The 16,833-nt window shown below is 42.3% G+C and overlaps 1 protein-coding gene across 1 annotated transcript in view; it reads right to left on the bottom strand.

Annotated features, from left to right (window-relative positions):
- LOC149240779 (pentatricopeptide repeat-containing protein At5g10690-like) overlaps positions 1-16,833 on the bottom strand; it is a 202,923-nt gene that overhangs the window by 179,432 nt on the left and 6,658 nt on the right. The window contains exon 2 of the mRNA XM_089370311.1: positions 154-254. Within this exon, the coding sequence (XP_089226437.1) occupies positions 154-254 (101 nt within the window). The remainder of the gene's footprint in view (positions 1-153; positions 255-16,833) is intronic.

Raw genomic sequence — 16,833 nt, 5'->3', positions numbered from 1 at the left:
ACAGAGCAACACTATATGATTGCCATTGATATACAGGACACTTTACAAAAGGACAAAAACATTTTACTTCCATGAATCATAATTAAAGAACAAAATTATTGCAATAAATGGAAGGATCTATCCAAATCATATAGAACTGATGTCACGACTCACAATGATTAAGTTTATGCTTCCAGAAATCCAGTCCTTTAGAGAACCTTGTTCATGGGAAGCACTGTCTACTAGTGCCAATTTAGTTACACAAAGCCCAAAACCTGTAAGTGATTCTCGAAACAGCAGGATTACTATTTTGGCATGCAAACACCATTCATTTTTTTTCTATTAAATAGGAACCAGAAAGCCCAAAATTTTATGGAGTGTGTTTATGACATAGAGGGTAGAAAATTGACAAACAGCACAGACAAACAACAGAGATGAGGAGTGTTGTTATGGTCCATGAAATTGCAGTCCTTGCCTTGTGCTTACTTTTAGAAGTCCATATGTACAATGCAAATTATTTTCTTATAGGAAAATATATTGGTCCACAATAAGGCATTGGCTCACATATACAAGCAAGTGTTTTGCTTAGATGTGAAATTGACCATGTGTTGTTTTTCCACAGCACTGGAATCTAGGTTAGGGTCGTAGAATCTCTAACAATACCAATCCAGATACCACAACAAACTAATTTGCACAGCAGAATATAAACAGCAATAAATCAACTAGTGTACAAAATAGACAACTTTTACAATTTTCAACAACCCAACTTCGTTATATTTTTTTTAAAAAGAAAAACCCAATGACTAAGAGAGAGCCGAGACATCCCGTATTGACCAAAGAATGGAATGAGAACTCCCTGGGGCCGCCTACTCCTTGAGCCTAATCAATACAGGCTACAACATGCCTCCAGAGACTTGAACCTAGGTGGGTGGGGTGGCAAGCCACAATCCCAACCACTTGAGCTAAGAACCATTGGCAACCCAACTTCGTCATATTAATAAACTATAATACAACTATCTAGGGCTCACATATTAGGGATAATGGCCCTCATACATCCACTGATACAAGATACAAACTAGGGTTTACTGTCACCAACTGTGATCACCAATCTAACCTAAACAAGATACACTGAGTGTCTAGCTAATATAGTGCACCATCACAGCTGCCTTGGTTGTATCCTGAACTCATCTGCCCAATCCTTTGGCTCCTGCTCTGCAGCAACATTTCTCTGCCTCAAATAATGGCCTGGCTCCTTTAGGTCACTAAACACGGCTCCAATCTGCCCTCTAGCTGATTATTCATCCACCAATGTCTCAACAGTCAACACCTCAGGTCTTCACATTTGCCCACTTGCTGCTCCTTTGTCTTGCAAGAATTCAATACTTTGGGTCCTCTTGCCCACTACTGCTCTCTAATCCTTGAAGGACACAACTCTTAGGGACTTCTTCCCACTATTTGCTTCATGTGTTGCCCGATGAAGAAAAACTTAGGGCACGAATGGCTACCCACTATCACTGCTAAAAGTCCTTCATCAACAACAAACTTAGGGCTAGTCAAACTGTTCCCGTGACCTCCTCCTTTCGTCCTTCAAAGATCAGTCCTAAGCATCACTTCTTTTGCCCTTCTAATAGCCCTTAAAGTCCTTCTTAAGTGATTGTACTTAGGGCATGAAGCAAACCACTACAACCCTCCCAAATGTTGATTTGAGGTAGCATCGGATGTGCTCTAGCTACGAAAATTGGTGGAGAGGCTAAAGCACATGAGATCTCCAATACCCAGAAATGGTTTGGGCAGATTCTAAACAGTTTGGGAGATATTAAAATAGTTAATATTTTTAATGGAGTAAGTATAAACTTATGGAAAATAAAATATTAATGTGAATTAATATAAAACTGTGTTAAAAGGGTCCAAAAGTCATGGATCAAGCCAGAGTTAATCTTAGCCGTTGATTAGGGGCTTAATCTCGATCGTTGAATTGTCAACAAGAAGAGTATAAGAGGAGGCTTGAGGGTCACTTGGAGAACACACCGTGTTGATCAAGAATTCGATTTTCTGGCGCTGGGCATGCTAAGGAAATCGAAGGAGTGATCAAAGTTGCAGCTGAGAGGCAGTGAATACAGAAGCAGAGAGGCAGAGATAGTAAGGGGAGGATCAGCGCAAAATCCGGGAGAGAGGGACGCAGAGCCAGCGAGAGGTTCACCCAGAGCCAACCAGAGCTCACGCAGAGCCAGTCAAGAGCTGCGCAGTGCCTCAGAGAGCCAGCGTGGGTGACTCAGAGGCTCTAAGGGCTGACGCAGGGCGAGCTAGGGTGACATTGGGCAAACATTGGGCCAGAAAGGGCTGACGCAGTCCCTAGAGGCTGATGTTGGGGTTTTCATGGGGCATATTGAAGTTGTGAACTATAGCAGTGTTTATTCGGGGTTTCAGCCAGAATATCTGCTTCCGAGTAGAAAGGTACTACTAACGAGATTATTCTCTATTGGGTGAGCCGGTTTTGGCACCCAGATTGTATTCAGAAACTGCATAATAATAAAACCCTCAAATAGCTGCACCGGTTTTCCCGCATTGGGTTTTTCTAGGGACATTGGTCCAAAAAAAAAGGTGTCACTAGTGTGCTTGTTTTGTTTCCTTCAATTGATGATCTGTAATGTGTTGATCATGTGCTTGTGTTTATTTTCAGTATTTACATGGTAAGTAACTTGTTAATTAATCAGAACAAGTAGGTAGAAATAAATCAGAAAAGCACATGAAGGATTTCTAACAGTTAGACTTAGAAATTCCAACACCAAAACTGCTCCTTTCGCTACTCCAACAACTGTCCTAAACTAGGACCATCAACCACTTAGCAAACACGTCAACTTAGAAGAACATACCTCTGGTTGAAGTTGCTTTCTTCTTTTGTTACTCACTATCTGTGCATACTACAAATTTGCAACTTTTCGGCCTGGTTAGGGCAACAAACCAGCCCTAAACCAACCCTCAAATCCCTTTGCTCTCCCTCCACAAGGTCTGTCCTAGCTCGCCATCCTTCCAGATATACTCAGCCACACTTTTACTCCTTCAAACCTCTATTTAATAAGAAAAGCAGGGCTCGACCCTACCTGTGACAAGTCTAAACAATCTCGGCCCTGTCCTTAAGGAAGATTACCCTTATCTCATGCACAAATCACACCACAACTAATGCGGCTACCCTTCTTCTCCATTCGGACAAGCAATAGACATCAAATAGCCCCAAAATGTTAGTTTTTGTAGCATCAGATGGTGTTCTAGTCTCAAAATTTGTGGAGAGGCTAAAACATAGGAGATCTCCAAAACCCAAAAATCGTTTCTCAAAATTCCAACTAGAGATAGCTCAAGTAAATTAATTGACCATCATTTAAACTTTTCAAGTTTTCCTAACTTAGGAAAATTGGTTAATTAATAGTAATTAATTGAGAAATGTGAGAATTCTCTAGAAACTCAAAGGGATCGATTTGGAGATGATCTCAACCATCAATTAAGTTTTAATCTTGGTCATAGAAGTCTCAACTGGAGATTATAAGAGGAGGTTGATGGTGTTCATGGAGAACACACTTGCTGAGCGAGTTTCCTTGGCAGTTCAATTGTCCAGAGAGCAGGATTTAGCCGAAATAATTCGATCTAGAGAAGGGATGCAGAGATAGTGAGGGGAAAATGCAATGCGTCTGAAGGAAGTTTTCTAGTTCCGAAGAGTTAGCTACAGGAGGGACGAGTTTCCTCAGTGGGGCTGCGTAGGGCATGCGTAGAAGCTTCAAAGGCAGAGTTTGATTTGGCCAGACAGAGGGTCGATTTAGTTGCTGGAGGCCGAGAGAATTTCCGGAGGGGCCAATGAGTCATTCTCAAAGGTTGAGTTGGCTAGACAGATAAGTTACAGCTTCCAAGCAGAGCATTTGAGGGCTTGCGTAGGGGTGACGCAAAGGCTAACGCAAGGGCTTTCGTGTGCCCTGTTTGTGCCAATCGTGGAGTTAGATTTGTCCCACTAAGTTTGAGGTCAGTTTATCTTCTAGAGGATTGCCAATTTTGGGCATCCAGTTGTACTTAGAATTTCTCACTGTTGCATCATAATAAAACCCTTTACTACTGTGAAAATTTCAAAATAGAAATCCAACTGTAGTGATTGATATTATTTCTTCTACTTATTAATTCAGAAATAAGTTATTCACAGTGTTTCTACGGCAAATATCGAAATAAATTCTACTACAATCTTCACAATTAAAATACTGCAAAAAGTAAATGCAAAGAAAAATACTAGCACAAGGATAATCACAATGACAGTTATTTTTGGACAATCGTCCCCGGAAAAACCCAATGTGGGAAAACCGGTGCAGCAAATGAGGGTTTCTTTATTAATCTTTAGCAAAAATCTCATGTACAAGATGCAACTAGCAGAATAGAAAAGATATCTCTGTAAAAATTTAATAGACAACTTTCTCACACTCCTTGGCGAGATTCTGATCTGGGAGAGGACCTGTTGCCCCCTCTATTAGTCACAGTGTCAGCTTCTACGTAAGGACTACGCAGTCCCAGCGTCTCAACTTCTGCATTGTCCCACTGCGTCACAGCTTATGCACTGTCTCTTCCCTGTTCTACTTCTTCTGCTCCTGCCTCTCGATTGCCGCCAATAACCTCTCTCCTCCTCACCCGCAACTCTCCCTCTGAACCGATTTCCTCTTGCCGAACTTCGACCAGTGAGGAAATCGATTTTACTAGGGTAATTGAGTATTTGCCTGGTGTATTTTCCAAATGCCCATCGAAGTCCTTATAGTCCTCTAGTTGAGTATTCAACGGCCCAGATTAGATTATAATCAATGGCCTAGATCATAATGACTTGATCCTCGTCTTCTTCTAGAAGTTTCACCCACAATTAGAAGAATAATTTCCAGTTGCTGCAGTAGAGTTGTAAATTTTCACACAAAACAATCCTCAACCTTCTTCGTCTTTATCCTCCTTGAGTTCAACTGCTTTAGATATCTTCTCTATGATGTTTTTCACTTGGTTGATGAGGAATGAGGCTCCTCCTCTCCTCATTTTATACCTTTCTCTAGGGAAAACAACTAGCCCTTCCAAGAGGGTCCTTTAACTAAGGCTGACTCGAATATTCTAGCCTTTTTCACCCACATAAACACATAAAATTAATATCTCATGATCCACATGGCCAATCTTCGTGCTACAAGTGGCTCCTTGCTCCTTTATGGATGCCCTACAATCTCTAAGTGCCAAGTGTTCAAAACTCCTTGTGGTTTCATACCCACAACCTTGGGTGTAAGGCCCACATGCTTGGGTTCTTAGCCCACAAGTCCATTTGTGGTGCCAATTCCTCAAAACCCCCAAACCCTAGGGCTTGCAGTACCTCCCAAGCTACAAATCTCAATACTCCCTCTTAGCGAGGGAGGTACTTCCAACACTAGGAAGTCTCCATCATCGTCATCGGAGACACTAGCTCATCTGATGTCCATCACTATAGCATACTCTGTAGAATGAACCACATTATCTCGGTAGTGCATCTGCCTCATCACATTTGAACCTGAAGACCTCAACACTTCCATAGGGCTACACCCTCTGAGTCTATAGAATCTCCACTGGCTCAACCTGGTACTGATCTCGTGTCCTATAAGTCAGTCTAAGTTGTGGTCGAACATGAGCCATCATCACGCAACCCAGTCCTACAAGCACTCATCCTCTTTGATCAAACACAACTTGTGCACATCCCTCCAATCTTGGATATGCAACATCACGGTCCAATGAAGAAACTAGCTTGCCGACATCCTGCGTATCACATAAAGCTAACTCGATCATACCCATCTCATCCATGCCAAAACAATCCTCAAGTTGTCTCAACGATCCATGGCAAATCAAAGGAAGTCCATGATCAGCTATCTGTCCTACAATAAACTATTGTTCATCAGGTTCACCACAAATCCACCAGAACTCCCATCCTATCTTATTGCCAAGCCATTCAAGACCATATCTCCATGTCTTCAGCTAAACCCTCTGCTCCATGTTCTAGACAATCTCAGCTCCCTCTGAGCCGCTTCATTGTGCACACTCTTATTCACTGCCCTTCAAAGTAGCTTTGATACCATGTTGTTTTTCCATGACACTGGAATATAGGTTAGGGTCTTAGAATCTCTAACACTACCAATCCAAATACCACAATAAAATACTTTGCACAGTGGAATGTAAATAGCAGTAAATTAACTAGTACAGAAAATAGACAACTTTTTACAATTTTCAACCCAACTTCATTATATTAATAAATTGTAATACAATTGTCTAGGGCTCCCATAACAGGGATAATGGCCCTCATACATCCACTAATACAAGATACAAACTAGGGTTTAATGTCACCAACTATGATCACCAATCTACCCTAAACAAGATACACTGACCATCTAGCTAATATAGTGCACCATCACAGCTTCCTTGGTTGTATGCTGCACTCATTTGCCTAGTCCTTTCCCGCTCTGCAGCAACACTTCTCTGCCTTTGTCAATAGTCCTGCTCCTTTAGGTCATTGAACACAGCTCCAATCTACCCTCTAGCTAATCATTCGTCCATCAATTACTCAACACCTCAAGTCTTCACATCTGCCCACTTGTTGTTGCTTTGTCCTTCAAGAAGTCAACACTTTGGGACTTCTTTCCCACTAGCTTCTCCTTTGTCCTTCAAGGAGTCAATACTTTGGGACTTCTTTCCCACTAGTTGCTCCCAAGTCCTTCAAGGACGCAAATCTTAGGGAGTTCTTCCTGTTATTTCTTTCCTGTGTTGCCCAATGAAGACAAACCTAGGGCACGGAGGGCTACCCACTATCACTGCTAAAAGTACTTCAACAATGAACTTAGGGCTAGTCAAATTGCTCCCTTAACCTCCTTCTTTCGTCCTTCAAGGATCAATATTTAGCATCACTTCTTCTGCCCTTCTAACAACCTTTAAAGTCCTTAAGTGATTGTACTTGAGGCTTGAAGCAACCCACTACATCCCTCTAAAAACTGCTCTTTTGGCTGCTCCAACAACTATCCTAAACTAGGACCATCAATCACATAGCAATCACATCAACTTATAAGAACATACATTTGATTGAAGTCAATTTCTTCTTTTGTTGCTCACTATCTATGCATACTACAGGTCTGCACTTTTCGGCCTGGTTAGGGCAACAGACTAGCCCTAAACCAACCCTTAAATCCCTTCACTCTCCCTTCTACAAGGTTTATCCAACCTTGCTATCCTTCCAGATATACTTGGCCATCCGTTTACTCTTTCAAAACTTTGTTTAATAACACAAACAGGGCTCGTCCCTACCTGTGACAAGTCTAAACAGTCTCGACCCTGACCTTAAGGAAGATTACCCTTATCTCATGCATAAATCTAACCAAAACTAATGTGGCTACCCTTATGCTCCATTTGGACCACAATAGACATGAAATAGACCCAAAACAATCCTCAACATTCTTCGTCCTTGTCCTCCTTGTGCTCGGTTGCTTCAAATGTCTTCTCTATGATGATTTACACTTGGTTGATGAAGAATGAGGGTTAGCCCTTCTAAGAGGGTCCGTCAATTAACGCCATCTTGAATATTCTAGCCTTTTTCACCCACATAAACATATAAAATTAATATCTCGTGATACACATGGCCTATCTCAGTGCTACAAGTAGCTCCTTGCTCCTTTAAGGATGCCCTACAGCATCCAAGTGCTAAGTGTTCAAAACTCCTTGTGGTTTCACACCCACAACCTTGGGCACAATGTGAAAATTCTATCACTACAGCAACTGATTTACTTTTCCTACTTATTCTACAACAAATTATTTATGAAATTACTTCAATAAACATTAAAATAAATATTGTTGCAGATATCACACCGTAATACAAAAACAAACATATGCACAAGAATCAACACATTGACATAGTTATTTTGGACAACAGTTCTCGGAAAAACCCAATGTAGGAAAACCGATGCAATAAGGGAGGTTTTTATTATTCAGCAATTCTTTAGTACAATAGGCTGCCAACTGACTTACCCACAGAGAGAAATAATTCTCCAGCACTTCTCCCAATTCCAGCATCAACCCGGCTGACCTCTGTGTGGCTCTCCAACCCTCTGCATCAGCACCTACTTGACTACGTCAACCCTGGGCCTCTCTGCGTCACCCACGCAGGCCCAGCTAGTGATTGCGCAGTGTTCTGTTGTCTCTATGCCTCTCCTGCCTCAGCGCTGATCTTCAGTGGCTGATCCCGCCTCTCTACTCCGTACTTTCTACATCCTGTCTACTCACCAAACCACTGGTTTAATTTCTCAGCTAACCCCGCTATAGAAATTGAACTGACTGGTCTCCCTCAGTGTATTCTCCAAGTGACCCTCAAGCCTCCTCTTATACTTTTCTCGTTGACACATCAACAGTCGAGATTAAGTTCCTAATCAACGGCTAAGATTAGATATGGCTTGATCCATGACTTTTGGACCATTCTAACACAGTTTTATATTAATTCACATTAATATTTTATTTTCCCTACGTTTAGACTTAGGCACTCCATTAAAAATATTAATTATTTTAATATCCCCCAAACTGTTTAGAATCTGCCCAAACCATTTCTAAGTATTGGAGATCTCATGTGCTTCAGCGTTTCCACCAATTTTCATGGCTAGAGCACATCCGATGCTACCCCAAATCAACACTCCCTTTTAGCAAGGATTGTGCTCTATTAATATTCCTCACTGAGCATCACCCTGATCATCCGACATCAGTGCTTGTGCTGATGCTAAGCCTCCCTGCCCAACATCCTCTGCACTGCTGCATCTTGGACTATTTTCCATGGCTCTGCTACTGCCACTACTACATCTGTAGGACAACTCCCTCTACATTTGTGTTGTTGTTAGTCCTTTCTCCCAACACTGCATCCGCATTGCAACTCCCTCTGCATCATTGTTGTTATCACTCCTATTTTTGCTACTGAAATGGGTTCTTTACCATCCCCATCTTTTGCCTGAAGTATTCAAATTTTGTCTTTCCAAGGGCCTTAGTGAGGATGTCCGCCACCTCTTCTCCTGTAGGAGTGTAGCTCAATTGTACAACTCCTCGTTGGGCACAGTCCCTGACAAAGTGACACTGAATATCAATATGCTTCGACCTATCATGAAACACTGGATTCTCAGAGAGCTTGATGCAACTCTAATTATCGCACCTGATCTTGATCGCCTCCATATTCCTTATTAATAGGTTCACAAACAATTTTCTAAGCCATATGGGCTCACACGAAGTTGTGCTTGCCGCCATATATTATGCCTCAGATGAGCTCAGAGCCACGGACTTTTGTTTCCTACTGCACTAGGAAGTCAATCTCGATCCAATGTTGAAACAGTACCCAGAGGTACTTTTCTGATCCACTGAACTTCCTGCCCAATCTGCATCAGTAAATCCACTCAATCTGATATCCTTACTCCTGGTGTACAAGAGTCCATAATTGATTGTTCCCTGTGAACACCTAAGAACATGTTTGGCTGTTACCCAGTGCGCCCTTTTCGGTTCTACCATGAACTGACTGAGGGAGTTGACAGCGTAGCAAATGTCTAGCCTGGTATTGACCAAATACATCAGGGACCCTATGAGCTGCCTGCATAGGGTGGGATCTGTTAGCGCTTGAAATTTCACCTCAGGCTGAGAAAGGTAAACCTCAAGGCTACATCAAACCATTCAGCCTCGTAGCTAGCCCTACGGGGCAGGAGAAGGCTCTCTCCGGTCAATCTCGGTAAATTTTCAATAGGAAGAGATGACCAATTAAGGTAACACTGATATTAGGCTAGTAAACTGATTTGAAGGATTGATTTGGGGTTTTTGGGGTTTTTGGTGGCAAATTGAGGAACTGCAATTTAGGGTGCGGGGATTGGACACAGTTTCTGCAGGGGGGTCTTTGGGGCAAGGTAGGAAGCTGTATTGATGTCTTTAGCTGAAAGGGATGATTAGGAAGAAAAATAAGAAGGCCAAAGAGAGCAAACAATGGATTTGAATTCTCTTTAGACAGCAGAAAACATAGAAATTAAACAAATTTAAAAGTAGAGCATGGCAGGCATGAATTCTAACTTTATCACTTCATTTGTTTAATATGCAGCAGTATAGAAAGGAAATGAATCACATAACAAAGCTTACAATAACATGAAGAAACACACCATCAACACATGAGTCCACAAGAATCCCAAAGATGACTGCAAAACCCTGGTCTTCCCTAGCCAAAAATTGCAGAGATACAAGTGAAATATACAATGATAGCCTCTCCCTCAAGAGTCCAACCATGAAAATGAGCATGAAAGTACATAATATAGATGATCTAACCTCTTTCCCTGCCTCCATGGGTCGAGCTCACTATCCTAGGAGCTGTTTGAACAACTTCTAAACTAAGCACTACAAAATAGGCAGTCAAAACAACTTGCCTCTAAAAACTTGGAAACCAGTTCATACAGTCAATTTTACCCTTTTACATGAGAGAAACTTCTAGAAGAGTAAAACAAGAGTAAAAACATCCAAAAAGTGCCACAAGTACAGTCAAAAGGACCACCATCGACCTCAGCAAGTCAAACTGGAGCTAAACTGCAAATTCTGGGCTGAACTAGTCAAATCTGGCACAAATTCCTCAACGGGTCGCGCACATCATCCTCAACGGGTCGCGCACTTTGGAGCCCTGTTTGGAGGCCTTCCCAGTGTCAGAATGAGGTGCAGGATAGCTCGTTGGAAAGGTCTCTGAGTCTACTTTCCAACCCAACCAGAATTTTTGGATTTGGAGGTCATTTTCCCAGTCAAAAGTCAATTCTCCCAAGACTACTTCTGCAGCTCAAAAAAGGGGCAGAAAGTCAAAATTTGGCTGTATTTTGACCTTTTGGAGGCCCAAAACTCCATGAAAACTCAAGGTAATGCATGGGCATATGTAACTTTGCATGACAAATCCATCAATGCTGAGTTTTCGCAAAACGGAGCTACGATGACAAAGGGTCTCACCGGGGGTGAGACCCGTTGAGAAGCCAAAACCTGTAAATTTCCCAAAAATACCAAAATTACCCAAAATTCTCAAAAAAAATTGGGATTTGAGCTGTGGCTAGGCTAATGAGTGCCATGATCCTTGAGTGAAGCCTCAGCCAAGATACGGAGGGGATCGGGCCTCTTTCTCCTTTTTTGTGCCTTGGCCAACCGCCTTGGATCCGGCGATTGTAATTTTGACATTTCTCTAAAACCATGACACCTGTGCAAAAAGTGAAGGAGGTTTTTCTTCCTTGGCATGTTGTGGACAAAAACCTCTCTCAGTTTCCCAAAATTCATCTTTTATTGCTCTGGAACATCATTTGAGTGAAACTTGTCCCGATGTGTGAAACAAGGAATTTTGTCGAAATGAAGCGAAATGAAGGGGATAGGGGGCTTCTAAATTCTTGGGGAAATTTTTGGAAGTGGGGAGGGATGTTAGGAAGCAGAGAAAAGTGGAATCTCAGAGATTGAGTGAGGGGAAGGGGTCCAAAAGGGCAAAACACAGGCCAAACCTAGAAAATTGCCAAGTTGTAGCTAGAAACTAGGGTTTGTGCAAAAATGAGGATTTTGGGGGATCTGAGTGATGGGAAGTATTTGATAAGGTATTTTAAGGATAGGGGAAGGTGTATGAACATCAGGAAACAAGTTTTGCCGGTGATTTAACCATCCAAGAGAAATTGCCTTCAAAACCCTAGGAGAGGGAAATGAGCTTGCCTAGGCACAACTGAAGCATGAACAAGATGTAAAATGACTCATTAGACACTGACATGATAATGACAACCCTCTGAATGATGATAGGCTCAGCTGAATGATGACATGGACTGACATTTGGGCAAAGCCTAGACCTAATGCCTAGTGACCAAATTTTGCTTGAAGACTCACTGAAATGACAAAATTTTACCTTGACACTCTGAGACCACTTTGTAAGAGCACATTTGATCACTGGAGGAAGGCTGGAAAGACTGACACTAATAGGATCGACATCCTTGTCTTCTGATGCATCAATATTCTTCCAATTGGTGATCATTGGCATAGCCACAGATCTATAGTCCTCCATCCCAAATATTTTCAGGATTTTTGTAGCATACCTCACTTGCTCAAGGAAGATTTCTCCCTTCTGCTGCCAAACTTCCAACCCTAGGAAGTAGTGCATTTGTCCCAAATACTTCATATCAAATTCTGTGGCTAGATTCTTCTTGCAGTCCCCAATGAGTCTGGATGATCATGTCAGAAAGAGATCATCCACATACAATACTAAGATTAGCAACTCATTCTCTACAACCACATAGTAGAGATTCGGATCCGCATCACTCTTGACAAACCCCATCTTCTGCAAGTAGCCATCTATTCGACCATACCATGCTCCCAGTGCCTGTTTCAGGCTTCAGCCCATACAAGGCGTTCTTCAATCTGCATACATGAGACTTCTTCTCATGAGTTTCAACGCCCTCTAGTTGTTCAATGTATACCTCCTCTTCTATTACCTCGTTCAGAAATGTCATTTTGACATCCATCTGATGGATCTTGTTGATTTGGGGTAGCATCAGATGTGCTCTAGCCACGAAATTTGGTGGAAAGGTTGGGGCACATGAGATCTCCAATACCAAGAAAGGGTTCAGGCAAATTCTAAACAGTTCAGGAGATATTAAAATAACTAATATTTTTAATGAAGTCCCTATGTCTAAACTTAGGGAAAATAAAATATTAATGTGTATTAATATGAAACTGTGTTAGAATAGTCCAAAAGGAATGGATCAAGCTAGATCTAATCTTAGCCGTTGATTAGGGACTTAATCTCGGCCGTTGATATGTCAACAGGAAAAGTATAAGAGGAGGCTTGAGGATCACTTGGAGAACACACCAGAGTGATCAGTCATTCTATTCTCTAGAGCAGGGTTTGCTAAGAGACATAGAATAAGTGATCGGGTGTTGCAGCTGAGGGGCATTGAGTTCAGAGAGACAGAGAGGCAGAGATAGTTTCGGAAGAGCAGCAAGTAGCCAGAGAGAGTGATGTAGTAGCCGCCAGGGCTCAGGCAGGGCCACGCAGAGGCATCCAGGAGCTGCACAGAGCCTCAGAGAGGCCAGCGTTGCTGGCGCAGAGGGCCAGAAGGCTGACGCAGACCCATTCAAGGTGACGCAGGGCCAACGTTGGGCAGAGAGGGGCTGAAGCAGTCCAGAAAGGGCAGACGTTGGGGTTTCCGGGGCAGATTGGTGCTGAGGAGCTGCCGGAAGGATTATCCGGCATTTCAGCCAGGATATTTGTCTCAAACTGAGAGGTATTACTACCAAGGAAATTCTCTATTGGGTAGGCTAGTTTTGGCACCCAGATTGTACTCTGATATTGCTTAATAAGAAAACCCTCAAATAGTTGCACCAGTCTTCCCACATTGGGTTTTTCCGGGGACAATGGTCCAAAAATAACGGTGTCATTTGGTGTGATTGTTTATGTTTCCTTCGGTTGTTGATCTGTAATATGTTGAGCATGCACTAGTGTTTATTTTCAATATTTACATTGTAAATAACTTGTTAAGAAACGAAACAAGTAGGTAGGAATAAATCAGATAAAGTGCATGGAGGGTTTCTAATTGGTAGACTTAGAAACTTCAATAGATGTCCCATTCTATCTGGGCTGCAAGAGATATCACGGTCCTAATAGATGTATACCTGGCTACCGGGGTGAAGGTCTCCTCATAGTCAATCCCTTCCTTTTGAGCATACCCCTTAGCCACAAACCTGGCCTTGTATTTCTCAACACTGTCGTCTGCAGCGTATTTGATCTTGTAGATCCATCTTGAACCTACCACCAATCTGTCTTAGGGCCTTGGCACCACCTCCCAGACATCGTTTACCATTATGGAGTTGTTTTCCTCTACCATTGCATCAAGCCAAACCTGATGTTGAGTTGCCTCCTTGAAACTGGCGGGCTCTCCTTCCTGAGCTATTAATGCCTGATATCTATCTGGTTGTTTTTGCTCCCTCTTATTGTTTCTTGGCGCACATATGAAGTCCTCTGCATCTCGCAAAATCTGACGAAGTTCCCTACTAGTTCTTCCTCTTCCAGTAGGTGCTTTAGTTCGCTCCTCCTCCTCATCCTGAGAATCTTCCTGTCATGAGGAAGAATTCTTTGCTTCTGTTGGTTGAAGAGGCTTAACCAACGGCTCCTCTTTCGACTGCTCCTCGGAAGGCATCTCACGACATCTTCTAAAAGCCCTATCCTCCATGAACTTTATAGCTCGTCGTACTACTACCTTCCTGCTCCCTGGAAGATAGATTTTGTATGCCTTAGCGTTCTCGCTATATCCCACCAGATATCCCTTTTCCGCAGTCTGATCCAGCTTCTTCCTCTTTTCTTCGGGTATGCGACAATATGCTAAACTCCCAAATATCCTAAAATCACTGACTTCAGGTGTCTTCCCTGTGAAGACTTTCTCTGGAGTAATCTTGCCCAATGCCCAATGAGGAGTCCTGTTTTGAACATAGACTACTGTGTTGCATGCTTCCGCCCACAGGAATTTTGGCATATCTTGATCATACATCATGGCCCTAACTGCTTCTACAATATTCCTGTTCTTTCTTTCTACTACCCCATTATGCTCCGGATTGTAGGGAGTTGTCCACTCTCTTCTGATGTCTTCCTTAGCGCAAAAATCAATGAAGTCTTTATCGACTTATTCTCCACTATTATCTGAGCACAAAACTTTTATTTTCTTCCCAGTCAGATTCTCCACCAGAGCCTTGAACTCCTTGAATCGACAGAAAACCTCATCCTTGGTTTTCAGAAAATAAATCCAAGTTTTCCTTGAGTGGTCATCAATGAAGGTAAGGAAATACTCGGCACCACTGAGAGCTTTGACGGACATAGGTCCGCAGATATCTCAGTGTATCAATCCTAGTACACTCTTGGTTGTGTGTTTTCTCCTAGGAAATGTTGCCTTGGCATACTTTCCTAGAGCACATCCCCTGCATACATCATCTCCTTCCGTACTCAGATCCGAAACTCCTGTTATAGTGCTCCTGAGAATTCTAAGAGCTCCATGGTGCAAGTGACCCATTCTTTTGTGCCATAGTTCATTCAAGTCCTTGTCTCCATGACTGCCTATTAGTGCCATTGTTGATTTTAGTTGTAATCTATACAACCGATTACTTTTGATTCCAATCTGCACTTTCTTTTTCTAGCTTGGGTGTTTAATGTATACATTCTTTTTGATGAAGTAGACGTCATAGCCCTTGCCTTGTAGTTGCGACACGGAAAGTAAGTTCATCCCCAATCCTGGTACATGCAACATATTTGTAGCACGGAACCATTCTACCGATTCTATCTAACAGACTATGGTACCCTTCCCTACTGAAGTACTCTTTGCCTTGTTCTCCATGGTGATCTGAAAGTTCATCTTCTCTTCTCAATATTTTGAAAAACACTCCCTGATTCCCATCATATGCCATGAAGCTCCACTATCTATATACCATACTTCTACTGATGCAGCACTAATCATACACTTTGCTTTGTTCCCCATGGTGATCTGAAAGTTCATCTTCTCTTCTCAATATTTTGAGAAACACTCCCTGATTCCCATCATATGCCATGAGGCTCCACTATCTATATACCATACTTCTAATGATGCAGCACTAGTCATACACGCCACTTCTTCTTCCAGCCTGGAAGCTAATATAGAGAAATCGACATCTCTTTCTCTTGTGCAATCCTCTGAAAATCTGTGGGAGTCCCCTGACGTGGATGCCTCTGCATCGTGGTCTCGACCCATAACTGATTTTCTCTTCTTGTCTCTGATTACTCGCTCTGATACCATGTGAAATTTCTATCACTGCAGCAATTGATTTACTTTTCCTACTTATTCCACAATAAGTTATTTATGAAATTACTTCAATAAACATTAAAATAAATATTGCTGCAGATATCACACCGTAATACAGAAACAAACATATGCACAAGAATCAACACATTAACACAGTTATTTTGGACAACAATCCCTGGAAAAACCCAATGTGGGAAAACCGATGTAGCAAGGGAGGTTTTTATTATTTAGCAATTCTTCAGTACAACAGGGTGCCAAACTAGCTTACCCACAGAGAGAAATAATTCTCCAACACTTCTCCCAATCCTAGCATCAGCCCGGCTGACCTCTGCATGGCTCTCCAACCCTCTGTGTCAGCCCTTGCTTGAGTGCGTTAGCCCTGGGCCTCTCTGCGTTACCCACGCAGGACCAACTAGTGACTGCGCAGTCTTCTGCTGCCTCTGCATCTGCCTGAAAAGCCCTGCGTCTGCCTCTCATGCCTCAGCGCTGATCTTCAGTGGCTGATCCCACCTCTCTGCTTCGTAATTGCTGCCTCCTGACTGCTCACCAGACCACTGGTTCAATTTCACAACTAACCCTGCTCCAAAAATTGAACTGACTGGTCTCCCTCAATGTATTCTCCAAGTGACCCTCAAGCCTCCTCTTATACTTTTCTCATTGACACATCAATGGTCGAGATTAAGTCCCTAATCAACAGCTAAGATTAGATCTAGCTTGATCCATGACTTTTGGACCATTCTAACACAGTTTTATATTAATTCACATTAATATTTTATTTTCCCTAAATTTAGATTTAGTGACTCCATTAAAAATATTAATTATTTTAATATCTCCCAAACTGTTTAGAATCTGCAAAAACCATTTCTGGGTATTGGAGATCTCATGTGCGTTAACCTTTCCACCAATTTTCGTGGCTAGAGCACATCTGATGCTACCACAAATCAACATACAAGGCCCGCATGCTTGGGTTCTTAGCCCACAAGTCCATTTGTGGTGCCAATTCCTCCAAAACCCCAAA

The sequence above is a fragment of the Pinus tabuliformis genome, chromosome 8, assembly GCF_031772625.1.
Source record: "Pinus tabuliformis cultivar Carrire ecotype Pingquan chromosome 8, CPIR1, whole genome shotgun sequence".
Taxonomy (NCBI): domain Eukaryota; kingdom Viridiplantae; phylum Streptophyta; class Pinopsida; order Pinales; family Pinaceae; genus Pinus; species Pinus tabuliformis.
Note: the sequence above shows the minus strand (reverse complement) of the source record. Positions and strands in the feature narration are given on the sequence as shown.